General features: G+C 46.6%; 2 protein-coding genes across 4 annotated transcripts in view; one reads left to right on the forward strand and one right to left on the reverse strand.

Moving 5' to 3' along the window:
* BORCS5 (BLOC-1 related complex subunit 5) overlaps positions 1 to 8,319 on the reverse strand; it is an 81,438-nt gene extending 73,119 nt beyond the window's left edge. The window contains exons 1-2 of one of the 3 annotated variants that reach the window (XM_032986461.2): positions 8,249 to 8,319; positions 2,365 to 2,508 (exon numbers count right to left, since the gene is read on the reverse strand). In XM_032986461.2, coding sequence (XP_032842352.1) covers positions 2,365 to 2,476 — 112 coding nt within the window. In that variant the 5' untranslated portion in view covers positions 2,477 to 2,508; positions 8,249 to 8,319. Of the gene's footprint in view, positions 1 to 2,364; positions 2,509 to 2,666; positions 2,755 to 3,050; positions 3,303 to 8,248 lie in introns of those variants that run through there. The other 2 variants (XM_042795429.1, XM_032986460.2) reach the window with 2 other exon arrangements.
* Positions 7,393 to 14,012, forward strand: MANSC1 (MANSC domain containing 1). The gene is made up of 3 exons (XM_009964192.3): positions 7,393 to 7,886; positions 8,751 to 8,891; positions 12,667 to 14,012. Exons 1-3 carry the CDS (start codon positions 7,667 to 7,669, stop codon positions 13,665 to 13,667), a joined length of 1,362 nt encoding a protein of 453 aa, XP_009962494.3. The 5' UTR covers positions 7,393 to 7,666; the 3' UTR covers positions 13,668 to 14,012.
* Positions 14,013 to 14,729: the final 717 nt, after the last annotated feature.

Consider the following 14,729-nt stretch of genomic DNA (forward strand, 5'->3'; position numbering starts at 1 on the left):
CAACAGACCACACTGCTTTCCGTAGTGCACACAAGTATCACAGTCCTGTTGTTCAAGGAACAAGTATTTCAGGCTGAAAAAACTGTTCACGAAAGTAAACATGATAAGGAAGCATGCAATACTCTGAGTAATCACCAGATGTCACCACATCTCAAGAGATTCAGAGGGAAACTCTTAGCAGGCTAAGTGACTGAACTAGAAGAGGTTTCTATAATACATTCACAGCTTCAGGTCCAAAGACCAGAAAAGCAACTCAGTGACCAAGACAATTTCCCATGAAACCACTTAACGTATGTGTGTTTAGGAGTTGAAGGACCTGGATGGGCCATCTAAGGCAGTGCCTTCCAACCTTTCTCTCTCAGCCACATGGCTGCTGCTATCTCTTCTTTCTCACTTCCTACCTCAAGCTCTGTCTCCTTGCTCCTCAACCACCCACACATGAACACTGCCTCTGGAAGCGATCACCAGTCCTGCTTCCCAGGACTTACACAGCTCTTACACAACCCAGGTTTGCTCACCACAGTTCGAGGCTGGGTGGAACTGAAACTCTTCGTCATCACGCTCTTATACATACACAACCACCTCGATGCCAGATGTTAATGCATCTTCTAAATTTGGCCTCTCAGATGAAAACTTCCTTATTTCTTTTGTGGGTTTGGGTTCCAGCATTTACATCCACAGCTGCCGCTAGCAAGATCCTGGTTCTGCCTTTTGTACAAGGCAGGACTGAGGCAAACAGTGTTCTGCCCACAGGTGATGAATGACCCAAGCCTGCTGCTGACATGAATGCTGCACCAGCATCAGCAATCTTACACCCCATTCTAAAATGACAGTGAAAGTGTCAGGAATAAATACAGATTTCTACATCAGCCTCTATTAAGTTCAAGGAGAAAAAAAAAATATACATATAAGTAATACACACACACTCTTTCCTTGGTCAAGAGGGACAGCAGTACTAGCCCCAAAAATATTCATGTTTGCTTTTCTCCTACTTAGTGGCCTCCTCATCTTTCTGTCCCTTCTGCTAGAAATAGCAGTCAGTGCTGTGCACATCTAGATCCCTATCCAGCAGCACCCAATAAAATGGCAATTATTTGACCTGATGGGATATCACAGTGTCCACAAGCTCTACAGGGTTCCCATGAAGTAGATACACACACAAAAAAGTAGAGTTCCTATGAAAAAAGTGATGTTATGTTACCTTTAGTGATACTTGCAGAGCAAAGTGGCTGCCACATCTTCCCAGCAGCCATGCATGAATCAGTGACACTCAGACCAGTAGTGTCTAAACCCTCAGCTGTACAAGATCACATAATTTCTTCCAGTAGCAGGGAGGGCTAAACATCCCAGCTTCTTCCTCTCCATCATAGCAGGCCCACAAAGCATAAGCAAGTGCTGCAGCCAATGTATGCATGCATAGCAGGCCCTGAATTTAAAAAACAAAACAAAACAAAACACTGCCTCGCTGAGTGTCCACTACATAGCACATTCACACAAGTTTGCTGACCCACACTGTTCCAGGGAGGGGAGCCCAGGAGCAGGCTGCTTTTACCAAATCAATTCGTGCAGGCTGCTCCAGACATCTTCCTTCTTCTGGGATTCTCAGATACTAAGGACGCTACATATTCTCCAGAAAAAGAGGTAGCTAGAAGCCAGGCCACAAAACATACAAACAGTTTTTGGTAAACTGTAGGCTTGACAACTCTGATCTTAAATGTTCACTTCCCTTTGAACAAAATAGGAAGAACAAAGAACGGGTGCAGAGGAAGAAACAGAAACAAAGGATAAAAGACACAGTGGGAATTTAAGAAGTCCACTGATATAAAGGGATGTTGTCAACACAGGGATTAAGGATTCATGCAAGCCTCTGTCCACACACCCCTCACCCCAAAAAACAAGAACAAAATCTGTTCTAGGTTGGAAACCCCCACAAGATATCTTGATTTCAAGCAACTGAATCAATATGCAGGTAGCTATGACTCCAAGAGAGTAACATACACATGTTTTTAAGAGCCTAGAGCAAAACTGGAGATGGCCGTCCATTATATATTACAACGTAATATAGCACCTCTCATCATCCAGTGATACAGGGCAAGCTGGCGTGCTTGGAGCTGTACTGTCTCCACAGTAGATGGTTCTACTGCAGGGTAAATTATTAGCACATCTCTAAACCAGCTCACCCACCATTTAGAAGGCTGGGAATAATTACAAAAGAACAAAAGAAAGTAAGGTTTAAAACAAGAGGGGTAGTGAAAAATATGGACAGAAACTCCAGTAGGAACCTCAGGATACACAAAGCACACACTCTATTAGATGCAAAACCAAAACCCTAACCTTTAAAACTGAGGAAGAACAATCACTTACCTTTCAAAAGGGGCTGGAAAGTTGGAATTTCTTGCAGTTTTATGACGTCTGGATCATTGCTGACGTTCCGGGAGGACTGCGTTCCTGGGGCTACCACCACAATGTCGTCCATTTTTGCTCGTTGCTTGGCTGGCGATGGAGATGCTGGAAGGATACGGGAGGGAAGGGGAACGACCAAGTTAGTAAGTAGATTCCATCAGAATTCAACCCTAAGTGAATGTTGCTATGTTTAACGTAGTACAGGTCTATTTTCCATAGCATAAAAACATCACCGAGACCATCACCGCAAGCACCCTTCTCACCCTCTCTCCGGAATGCATTTACGTTCATCAGAAGTTCTTCAAAACCGGGTAACAGCTGATTTTGAAACACCCGCACCACTGGCACCCTCCCGGTTGCTCTCCCCCGAGCCCCGCACCCTGCTCCCCCGCCAGCGGCAGGCGGGCCCTGCCCCGGCCTCTGGGCTGCTCCCCCCGCCCCGGCTCTGCCTCCCCTCGCCGCCCGCCCCAGAGGAAGGGCCGGGCCCGGCACAGAAAAAGCCGTCCCCTCCTTTCTCCCCGGCAGACGCCTCGGCTTTCGCCGCCACCGCCGCGCCCGGCCCCGGCAGCCACGGCCGCGCCGCCCCAGAGGGACGGGGAGCCCAGCGCCCGCCCCCCCGGCCGCCCCGGGACGCGGCGGGCACCGACCTGAGGCGCTGGGCTCGCCCGGGCGGCTCTCGGCCTCCGCGCTCTGCTCCGCTCCCATGGCGGCGACGCCGCCACCGGCCGCCGCCAGCGCCAGCGCCGCCGCCTCCTCCTCCTCCTCCTCCTTTTTCTTCTCCTCCTCCTCCTCCTCCTTCCTCTTCCTCCCCGCCTCCTGCAGCGCGGGAGGCAGCGCCGCTACCGCGGCCGCCACCGGCGCCCGCCGACGGGGCTTCCGGCTGCGCCCGGGTGGCGGGCAGGCCCCGCCCGGCGCGGCGGGCAGGCGGGGCCGCGGTGAGAGGCGGAGGCCGCAGCGGCCGGGCGGCGGAGCGGAGCGGAGCGGGATGGCGGCTGCGAGGGCGGAGGCCTCTCCACTCCGTGCCCGGCCTGCAGGCGCCTGGGCCCGCGGGGGCCCGGCCCTCGCCCCGGCCCTCCTGCAAACAGCCCCGCCGGAGCGGAGAGAAAGCAACACAGCGCTAATCTGTCATTTGGATTACAGATACTCATTTTTCTGTCCTGAGGCAAACCTGCTAAACCCCAGAGTGCGGGGGCTGCGTCCCCAGGCTGCCCGGTAAAGCCGCCCTCGGCAGGGCCGCGCTGTTCCCCCGTGGCCTGGCTAGTGGGCTCCCAGACATCGGTGTCCCTCGCCCCCCGAAAGCTGCAGCCCCTTGTCGTTGGCAGGCCACCGAGCACAGCCACACGTGGGAAACGGCCGCCACCGGCTGCCTTTACCCGGGCCAAAAGTTGACAGGCGGCTCAGGTTAAGCAAAAAAAAAAATCCAAGTGAAAAGGAGAAGGAAACATACTTGGAGCTTTCAGACTTAATATTTTCACATTTGACAGTCAAATCAGCCAAGAATCCACACTGTTCTCGATGATGGATGAATTGTCAATAAATACAGAACAGTGCTGTGCATGCTAGCTTCTGAACAAACCTGTTCTCCACTCACGCACGATGCCCAGCGTCATCGAAAGCCCTGCACTGAACTCGGCATCGTCTCTCTTGGCTGCCTTTCATAAGTGCCACCAAGATTCAATTGAACACAAAAAATCATGCTCCTATCTCGTGGGAACTGCACCTCACAACCATTACTGACATCAAGGCTAGGGGAAAACAATCCCAACCCAACACCACCTTTTGCTAGCGGTAGGCTGTACTAGGTGCTTTTTGTAACCTAATAATAATAGAGCTTTCAACTACCTGAACAACTGCTTGGTTCCTGACAAAATAGCAAGTAAATAGTATGAAAGTGATGTCATTATTTTGTGGAAGAACAAACTATTGGCACAATTTGGTTTACCAACTTGAGTTCCTAATCTGCAATATGCACACATGTGATTAAAGTCACACCCGTGAGTAGTCTCAGTAGTTTTTAAGGAAGGACTGGAAGTGTTTAAAGACAGGTGTATGATGTCTGTAGGACTACAGCCTAACCAGTGCTTGACATAATGTCATGTGTCATTATCCATCTGTGTCAGACAAATTGTAAAATTAGCTGCATTGGATCAGCACATTTAACTTCAATTCATGTCCTTTCCACTTCTGTGTAATGGGCTTCTCCCTCCTCTCTGAAGTGTTTTCACTTATTATTGTGAAAGTGTGAATCTGCAGTATATCACTACCCTGGAAGAGTTTCAATTTACCTATCAATCAGACATATGTGTCTACCACATGGAATTTTACCGTTGAAAACATTCTTAAAATAGAGGCATATTTTAATGTGTTAGTTGTGTAAGTAAATTCTTTATTTTGCCTCTAATGTGTATATAACACCAGTCCTCTGTAGTGTCCTGCAGCTGGTATCTAAATTAACATACTGGAAACAGTGTACAATGGTATGTATCTACATTAGAATATATAAATCTGATGTTTGTATTACCATGACCCAAGCAATTTAAGGGCCCTGGCAAATATTTTATATAGTTTCTTATCAGGTTTGCTTTTCCTTTATGACTTACTCTGTACATTCAATGCTTGACAGAGGTGGATTATTTGAAACTATCTGAACGGTACATTAAATATGTAGCTGCAGGTTCCTCAGAAAGGCCTGGCTAGGGCTGAAGGCAGAAGCTGTGCGCAGGGGTAACACAGCCAGGAACAGCCCTGACCCACCCGTCCCTGCATCGTGACACATTGGTGTGTGCTCCCGGTTAGATGGGCACAACCTCCTTGGCCTTGTTGCTGCCCACGACCATTACAAAATGCAACTGCCACACTCTCAGGCTCTCTGAGACTGGCTTGCAATTACTCCTTTAGGAGTGAGGACGTTAACTACACATACAGTGTATTTTGAGTGTGAATACCCACAGACATATACATGTATATATTTGAAGTTCCTCTCACCTGTGCCCAGGTGTTTCACGCTGCAGGGCACCAGCTCCCAAGCTGAGAGGTGCTCTACAGAGGTAGGAAAACACCCTCAGCGACTCAGCACTGTGGCACAGGGCTGAGGGGGCCCAGCCGCCCGCCCCTCTCAGCCTCCCTTCCCTCCCGCCCCAGCGGGGAGGGGAGCTCAGCAGCCGCTGGCCAAGGCTGGCTCTCTCCCAGCCAGCAAAAGAGGTTCCTGCATGGCTTTTGCTGCACCTTGGCTTCCCTGCACCTCATCAGCCTGCCTGTTGCATCTGCTCTCCCCAGGGAGGTTGAGTGCCTGCCCTTCAAAGAAGAGGTAGGAAGGGGGGAAAGAAGCCGTGGTGGCTGGACTGGGGCCATCGTGTCATCCCTCAGTATCTCTTCTGCCCTGCTCATATCACACTGTCATATCAGCCCTTCTCAGATCCCCATCATCATCTAAGTCTGTCTCTGCGCAGGTCTCCACGTTCACTATCATCCCAGAACCCCGACACCCCCAACCCTATCCCAGTAGTCCCAGTGAAGAACCATTTTCTCCACCCTCCAGTTACGACGACTCTAGACAGATGTTCAGCGTTTTGGGTTTGGTTTTTTTTTTTTTTTTTGAGCTTCTTTCAGCTCAGCTTCTCCCACTACCACTATGTAAGCAAAGGCAGGTGGCAGCCAGGACTCTGACTAACACATAGCACAGGTAATATTTGTGCTTGCCTTTAGTATTCATTCCCATAGTGTGTATCATTGTGTGATATGGTTAATAGGTGACACCTTAAATGTTCACATTCTCTTACAGCTTTTTCTTTTAACACTGAAAATAATGTTACCTGTTTACTAAAAGAATAAAACTTGGCTAGAAATAAACATTTTCTTAAACAAGTGCAGCTGAAAATTTCAGAAAAAAAAAAAAAAAGCACCGAGTGTGCAAGAATCTCAATGAAATGTTGGGAATTGCCCCAAATCAGCCATTTGATATGAAACGAGGTGATGGACTCAGTCTCTCACAGCACGTACATAAGTCCAAATAAAAGCCAACACCCAGCTGTTTTAACAAAGGAGACGGGGACTGACTGGGCGTGAAGAGCAAGTGAGCGGCCCATCCCTTGGCGCGGGTCGGTGGTGTTGGGCACAGCGCAGGGCAGCGTGAGGCAGGATGTGCCCCTGCTGCTGCCGGCACCTTCCCTTCCAGAGAAGCAAGAAATCTCACCTCAGCTTAAGTTTCTTTCTTTAAAGAAGACAGCAGATGTCTGCCAGAGATACGACCAGCCTCCCTATTTTCATTATTCTCCCCTAACCATTACAATGTGTAAAATAACCTGCCCTTCGGTATCTCTTCAGGTAATGGACCATCTGTAAAAAGTAAATGTATTTTATTTACAGACAACTGTATTATTCTTAGTAGTCATAGTATTCTCATCATTGTCTCTAAGGATGAGAGACCTGAAAAGAAAGACTAAATCCTACAACCCCTTTATTCTTTGCACTTCTTACCCTCTGGGCCACTTTTACTCCTAAACACTGCCCCAAAAATAAGAAGGTGGGGGGCGGGGGGGGGGGGGGGGGGGAGGGGAGAGGAAATTAAAACTTTCCAAGGAAAAACATTACTTAAAGCAATTGCGGTAAGGCTTTTGAGGGAAGAATGGCATAGCCGCCAGCCTGTGCTCCCAGTAGAGACTTGTCCATACAACTCCCGTTCAGCAAAGCCCCTGTGCTTGGCTGTGATTTGAACCGGATTACCCAGGTAGCAGAGATGCTTACCCAGACACCGAAATAGGCACATGTCCATTCAGACCGGAATACTCGTATTAATGGCCTCCAATTATTACAGCCCCCAAAAGCAGATCTCGGTCGCAGAAGAGGTGTATCAGGCTGCGAGGAAAACCGCGTCAGCCTCGCCGTCACCCCGCGCCGGGCCCGGAGGAGGAGGAGGAGGAGGAGGAGGAGACGGGGGGAGGGAGAGGAAGGCAGGGCAGGCGGGCGGGCGGCCCAGTCCCGCCTCCCGCCCCGGCCGCGGCGCGGAGCGTCTCCGGGTGCCGCCGCTGCCTTCCCGCCTGCCGCGGCGGGGCGGGCGCGGCCCGAGGGTGCCCTCAGAACCGCGTCCCCGCCCCCTGGAGCCGCGGAGGCCGCTCGGCGGCGGCTCTCGCGGCTGCCGGCGCCTCGGGAGGCTCGGCGCCAAGGCCGGCGTCGGCGGAGGGGGGGTCCCTCCCGGCCCGTGGTGAGGGGCGCCTCAAGGCCGGCGTCGTCCCCGCCCTCCGAGGACCCCCCGCCACGAGTGACCATGTCTCCCGGGAGCAGCCGGTGGCCGGTTTGGTTGCTGGTGGTCACCTGCGTGACGGCCGGGCCGCTCCCGAGTCAAGAGTGCTCGGCGGAGAAAATGGAAAATACCATCGTCGATATAAACTTATCTCTGTCCAGAGGCATCAAGGGCGCGGAGCCGCTGTACGCCCCAAACCCAGAGGCTTGCGGTCGCGCTTGCTGCTCGGGGGAAAAGCTCTCAGGTAACCGGCTCCTCTTTGGCCTTTTCTGGGAAATTACTTCCAAACTTTGGGCTCGCGTGGTATTCAGCGTGCTGTTCTCCTCGTTCCTCATAGAAACGTGAATTTATCCTTTCATTTACTCAGCGACCAGTAACAGCTTGCGGCTGCTAGCCTGTTTTGGTAAGCGTGGTGCTAGATCTTAATGCAAGCCCCCGTAGTATTCAGGAAAATAGTTGCAGCAAAGAAACAAGGCAAGTTTTAAATGTTAAAACCTCTCAGATCCCCAAACTCTAAGATGCATAAGCTGTACTTAGTAGACACGCTGCAAAGTAACTTGACATTTTGCACTACATTTGATTTTAGCTAGAAATGAGAGTGCTTACCGTTCTCTGAGGCCACTGGTTTGCATCAAGCCCTTGGAGCGGTAGAAGGTAGAGCAGCAAGTAGAAATGACAGTGGTAAAAGTGACACCACCACCACCCCCCCAAGCAGCAACAAGCCAAGCAATCCCTGGGATGCGATAGGGAAAAGTGTATAAATCATTTCTTTCCCCATGAACATATCAAGGAGGTTTTCAGATGTATCACGATTTGTAAGCAAGATATGTAAAGTGGTGCCAGTGTGGTATGGGTGAGGGGAGGATGAGGAATTAGACTCATTATTTCCCCAAGTTAATCTGTACAGGAAAAGGAAGGTGTGACCTTTTGTATATTGGCCCTGGGCCATTCTTTTGCAGTCCTGGGCTGTTTTTCCTGTAGGAATGTTACATGCTAATAGTTTCCCTCTTACTCACAGGAGGAAAAATTAATTTAACAAACTAGAGCTCATTATCAAGTTGCTATAAAAGTTCTTATAGTTGAAACATGTATTTATTATATTTTGCAGGAGACAAGAAGTGTAATTTGATGATTTTTGATGTTCGAAGGACAAGCGTACATCCAAACTGCTACCTGTTTTACTGCCCTAGCACAGAGGCTTGTCTCATGAAACCTGCAACAGGACTTGTGAGCTACAGGATAACTAGAGGTAAATAATAGTAAGAGCCACCAGTCCACACACTAGATGACTTTTGCACCTGTGAGTTTTCAGTAGTGACCAGAAAATGTTTGGAGGTTGTGTTGTTAGTAAAATGTTCTAAGCCGAGCACTGTAATTTGAAAATGCTGCTCTTTTGCTTTGTGGAAGATGGATGGGCAGATGTCTGGTGAGCTCTGGTGTGGGCCCAGTGTCCTGGTCGGAATAATATCCTGACCCTTATGAAATTCCTTCACGTTAGATTCAGAACTCCTCATCATATTCCCCAGCTTATAGCAAAAAGAAGCTGCTTCCATCTTGATATATTCAAGAAGGAAAATTTCCTGTATAGAATGCTGAAGAGTATCATTGAAAACAGTGGAAATAGGATGCCCTTGTATTCGTCTGCATATTCGAAGGATCCATGCTACACTGATGAATACCAGATACACCCAGGCAGAAACACTGAGCAAATGTTGGGCAAGCACCATTGTGCTGTTGCTGAGTAATTTGCAATAGTAATCATTATTTTATGCTTTCAGTTAGGGAACCTGAAGCGCAGATGCAAACTGTCTAAATTCAAAGCTTTATGGCATGTGGGCTGCACACTCAGAAATTTCTTGCTATCTGTCATGTGCTGTGGGATTTTCAATAGTAAGTCTTCTTGTTGACTGACGTTGACTTGCACTAGACCTGTCTGAATGGCTCAGATAAGAAACTGATAATTAGACTGTCCTCCAGACAAGAGTTCATAAAGTGGTTTTAGTGTGGCTCCTCAAGAGAGCAGAAAATTCATATTTCCAGAGACTGAACTTTTGCTGAAAAAGAAAACTTCCTCAAGAGCAACTATGCAAGGAGCAACAGCAAAATAAGTAGAAAGACTATTCACATGATGTTACCAAATATTTTTGTGGAAGCACAATCACACAGGAACTGGGCAAAAGTAGTGTACAACAAATGAATTGCATGCCTATAAAATTATTGTTACAACTACTCTTCTCCAGCTCTTTCTCCCCCAGAAGAATAGAGGGGTTTCAAACACAGAAACAAGAAAAGTAATCGTGCTTGTGCTTTCATCCTGCATGTAGTGTAATGCTCAGTTAACAGCTTGATTACATATACCATCTCTCTTTCATTTTGCATTTTTTAGCTTCTGTGAACATTGAATTATGGAAAGATTATGTTTATTTACCTTATGCTCCTAATAAGCTTTCAAAGGTAGCATCTGAGAGGTGTTGGTACTGACAAACATTTCAAGCACAGTTTTTTCACATGAGAATCTTCATGTGGTTACACTTAAAAACAAACTAAAAGGGGGAAAGATACTCTATTGCTAATAAAGCAACTTAAAATACTGTTGCTATGTTAGTAATGAAATTTTGGTGGGTTTTTTTGGGGTTTTTTTTTTTTTTTTTATTGTGGCTGCTAACTAACGAAAACAACCTATGGCTAGGGAAGCAAAACGTTTCCTGGTTCCAGTTGCAAAGAGCTATTGCTAAATAAGAAATAACATTTCTGGTTTCTGCTGTTCATGTACTTCTGTGGCGATTGCCTTTTCCACCCCGCTAAGATAACCAGGCAAGACTGGTGGGTTCGAGCAAAGTATGTTCAGGAGGTGTTTAATTCGGGTTTTAAGAGTGACAGGCTGAAATTTGGTTTCTTACACAATTTACTAGATTCGAGGTATCACCAGGACCACTTTGATTTTTTTAACCTGTTTTTAACGTTTGACTCATGTAGCGCCCTTGTTCTTTCTCACCAACAAGCATACCTATCCTGGTAACCCAGCTGTACCTCGCACGTGGCAGTTTGGGGCGATTGCATCTGGGAGCTTGTAGTCTAAAATGGAGACAAAGAATACTGTAAACTCAACGTTTGATGCTGAAAATGCGAAGTAGAGTTAGTTAATGCAGGCAGTTACATTAATTAATCCGAGCGCTGAGGAGTAGCGGTGACACTCAGCTCCTGTACGGGACGGGTCACGTAGCCCCGCTGTGCTCCCTCCAGCCGCCCTCGGAACGCTGCCTGCATGCTCCGTGCTTTTCGAGGTGTTGCCCGGGCGAGGGAACTGGAGGTGCCACGGCGTGCTGCAAGCGCTTTGTAGCTGTCACACCACGTCCGCTGTTTGTTCCAGCGCGCCGGGAGAGCGTCCGTGGGGCGGGGGAGAAGGGAGCTGGGGACTGACTCTGCGGTGGTGACAGGCCATTTCCTCGCTGGTGTGGAAATGTGTCCAGAGCTGCAGAAGCAGTTTGGCTGTCTTTGACCATACATTTTCTGATTATGTATATAATATATTTATATATTATGTAATAACTGAACATTTTGCTATTTAAAGCCACTCTCTAAAAACAGAGTATGGCTTTTCTCTAAGTCAGACCTTGTGGTTGAAGTCCATTCTCTATGTCTAGGATCTTACTTTGCTAAGGAGCTGGTGCTTTGACTGCAAGGTTGGGATAAAAATTGGTGTCTATGATTCAAGTGAAGTATTTGCTGTGCTCTTGTTTAAAGCCTTGCCAGTTTTCTGGTTGGTTGGTTTTGGGGTGGGTTTGGGTTTTTTTGCACTTGATTTTTTTTGTGCAGTCTTAAGGCTTGGAAATATATATTAAAACAGCAGCCAAATAGGCTTCTCTGCATGTATAATAAAGCTGAAATATATCCATCCCTCTAAATAAGAGTTCTTACTTGAGAAAAAAGTGACAATGAAAATGTCAGGGACTTCTTGTTGTTTATTTCAATTCCAGTTCAGTTAACAAACCCCTTTGTTTTTATAAAAAAGAGATGAGACAGAACTACTTGAGAGCATGTTCCCTTTTAAGTGTTCTGTGTGGCAGCTGTATGATAATATTTATAAAATAAACACAATTATAGAATTTATATAAATATTTATGTATAAGAATTTGAATGATAACAATTAGTCGGTCTTTCCAAGAGCTCATGCTCACTCAAACTCTCTCTATAATACCTGTGTAGAATCAGATAGCTGCTAGGATTATCATTTGTATGGAATTTCTGTCACATAACACTGCTGTCCTGCTTCCAAATTCTATTAAATGACATTGACCCACCTGTTTTGCAAGGAATACGTATCGACTTCTGGAGAAATTATAAAGTGTAGTCTGCTTCTTGTGGACATCTTCACAACAAATGCCTCAGAGACTCTTGGAGCAGTGTCTTCTGGCACGACAGTAGGAGCTCAGATCTTTTCTAGAAATCAGTATGTGTATAAAATGGCCTATAAAATGGGGATATTGTCACCTTGTGTCATAAGACAGTTTTTGTATGTGAATTGAACTGTGATAAGCAATGACAGGGTGCTTGGATATTACAAGAAAGGGGAGTATATCATCATCTTGGCTAGGTGGAAAGGTGTACATTTGACAAGTAAAAGTGAGGTTGATAATACCTACTTAACTGACAGAGGCTGAGAATGGTTTGAAGGCAATGGGCCTACTCACACTGCTTTTCACCTCTAAATAAATGCTTACATGCATGCAATATGAGTATAAAACAATCAGATTGGGATGATCGCCCTGCACAGGTAAATTCTGTAACAAGCTGCAGTCAGGCTCTGATGTGCCCAGGCTTGAGGCTGACAGGTTTTACGACACAGAACTTAAAAGTCACTGCATATTTTAAAGAACGAGTGATCATGATGCCTCAATTTCATTAGTCATTACTTTCTGGAGACCCCTTATATCTCTCTTACTAAGAAATACAAACAATGTAAGCTTTTGGTAGTCAAAAATAGATTTAATAATTAAATACTGGTATTTCCTTTCTGTTTGCAGACTCCCATGCCCCAGTGGATACATCCTTCAAAAGTGAGGACTTTTCTTCAAGTGAGCATTCTTTGTCTTTGGATGCTGGGGCGTCTATTTCTCGCAGTCAGACTAGCCACCAGAATCGTACCACTGCTTTGCCACAATCTGTTGTTCATCAGGCATCTGAATCCCTGAACCACATGGCCAAGCATTTAGACAACACTGAGTTTCATACAGTTTTTCCTGAATCTCAAAGGGCAAAACATCCTGAGAGCTTAGGCCCCACCCCAAGGCAGAAAGTAATCAACCTGCCGCCAAACACGTCTTTTGCTGTCCGAGTTGGAAACACCTCTGCTTTGTTTTCCACCACTCAGTCTAGCATTCCTGAAACCAGCAGTACTACTCTTACACCTCTGCCTACAGGTACCTCCCGACTGGTATCTCGTACAACATCTCTGCATCCTGCTGGTGCTAAACCTACTGTTGTCACCACCACCACCACCGCTACCTTTCTGCCTGCTGCGACCACTAGAGCTAAACCTGGTATCCCTGCCACCAGCATCTCTGTTACTCACGTTCCTCTTTCCAGTCCCACAACTTCTGCTTCTACTTCTACAAGGAAGCAGATGACCACAAATTCCAGATCTCTTGCTGCCCCATCAGGGCTAAGAACTCCAGCCATCCCTCCTGAGCCAACAGTTGTCTCTTCCAACAATACCAGCCGTGTTACCCTCCTCTCTTTTTCAGGTTTCACTCTGCCTACTAGTGGTTCCCCCACAGTTTCCCAAAACAACCCTCAGGGTTATGACCCCTCTGATTCAGAAGGCTACCTGCCCGAGACTGTTCAGAGAGGGAAAGGTGTCATTCAGCTGGGAGAAAAAAGCAGCCTTGTAGCAGCTTTGCTTTTTGGGGTGGTATTCTTGTTGCTAGTGATTGCACTGACAGGGAAGAAAATACATGAATCTCTTCAGAAGAGACATTACACCAGGCTGGATTACTTGATCAATGGAATGTATGCTGATGTATGATGGGGAGAGTGAATGAGAGTATGAGGAGCATATCTCACCTTCGAGAGGGCAACTCTGAAATGGAACAGTAGATACTGAAATCCCAGAAGAGGATGGATTCCTTTTTTGGTCACTGACAGGAAAGCGGCAAATGTCTGTGGTGGGAAAGAGAACTGTTCTTTCTACTCTGAAATATAATGTCTGTCATTTTTGATTTATTACTAAATCCTGAAAATAAACACTCAAATCCAAGTTAAGCTAAGAAGATCTTATATTTAAGGAGAAAAGGCATTTCAAGAGCTTAATCTGTACTGTGACAAGATTAGTGGAATAGAAGTACACCTAATAAATTGAGTCCCTGTGCAATGCGTGAGCGTTTTCAGTGCTATTTACACCAAATGTCGTAGGGTTACACAATTGTCTGGCAATCCTATTTACTCTATTTGTAGCCTTAAAGGAGTACTTAGTAGTAGAGCTTTGCATCTAAATGGTTTTAGGTACAAACCAGTAAAAATTGTTGGACACATAACATCATTTTCCTTAGCTACATACAGTTTATGGATATATATGTATCTTTAATGGGGTTTTTTCTTCATACATCACAAGCTGTCCTTAAAACCACATGCTGCAAATCTGAGTTTGCCTTTTCCAAAGAGCTTGCCACCCTGTAGGATACAGGGGGTTTGCAGTATGCACCAGAGAGAAATAATTTTTATCATATCAAAGTAAGGCAAGCTGCAATCAAGCAGTATGCACCAGAGAGAAATAATTTTTATCATATCAAAGTAAGGCAAGCTGCAATCAAGCTCTTTCATGACAAACAGCATGACCAAGGGACTTGGCATATGCATGAGAGAGAAGCTGTTCTAATACACCTAAATCCCTAACAGTCGAGACTCAACACCTGATCACAGAGCAGGCAGGAACTTGTGAGGGGTCTTAGCAAAGACAACAGCTGTGGTATTTGCAGAAGATAAGCAGAAAGGTGTGGTCTCCATTTGATGAACATCTCAGGTAAAAAAGTTTTGAAGGAAAATGGTGGCTATGTTGTAGGAGAGTGCCAGCCTCCAAGAAGTTTCCTAC

This window comes from Tyto alba, unplaced genomic scaffold (assembly GCF_018691265.1).
Source record: "Tyto alba isolate M040663 unplaced genomic scaffold, T.alba_DEE_v4.0 Super-Scaffold_21, whole genome shotgun sequence".
In the NCBI taxonomy this organism is placed as follows: Eukaryota; Metazoa; Chordata; class Aves; order Strigiformes; family Tytonidae; genus Tyto; species Tyto alba.

What these genes read in the sequence shown, in the direction of transcription:
- MANSC1 (XM_009964192.3), top strand. Translation starts at nt 7,667, where the DNA reads ATGTCTCCCGGGAGCAGCCGGTGGCCGGTTTGGTTGCTGGTGGTCACC. An exon ending in CTCGGGGGAAAAGCTCTCAG is followed by an intron (nt 7,887 to 8,750) that starts GTAACCGGCTCC and finishes TATATTTTGCAG; the next exon opens with GAGACAAGAAGTGTAATTTG. An exon ending in GAGCTACAGGATAACTAGAG is followed by an intron (nt 8,892 to 12,666) that starts GTAAATAATAGT and finishes TTCTGTTTGCAG; the next exon opens with ACTCCCATGCCCCAGTGGAT.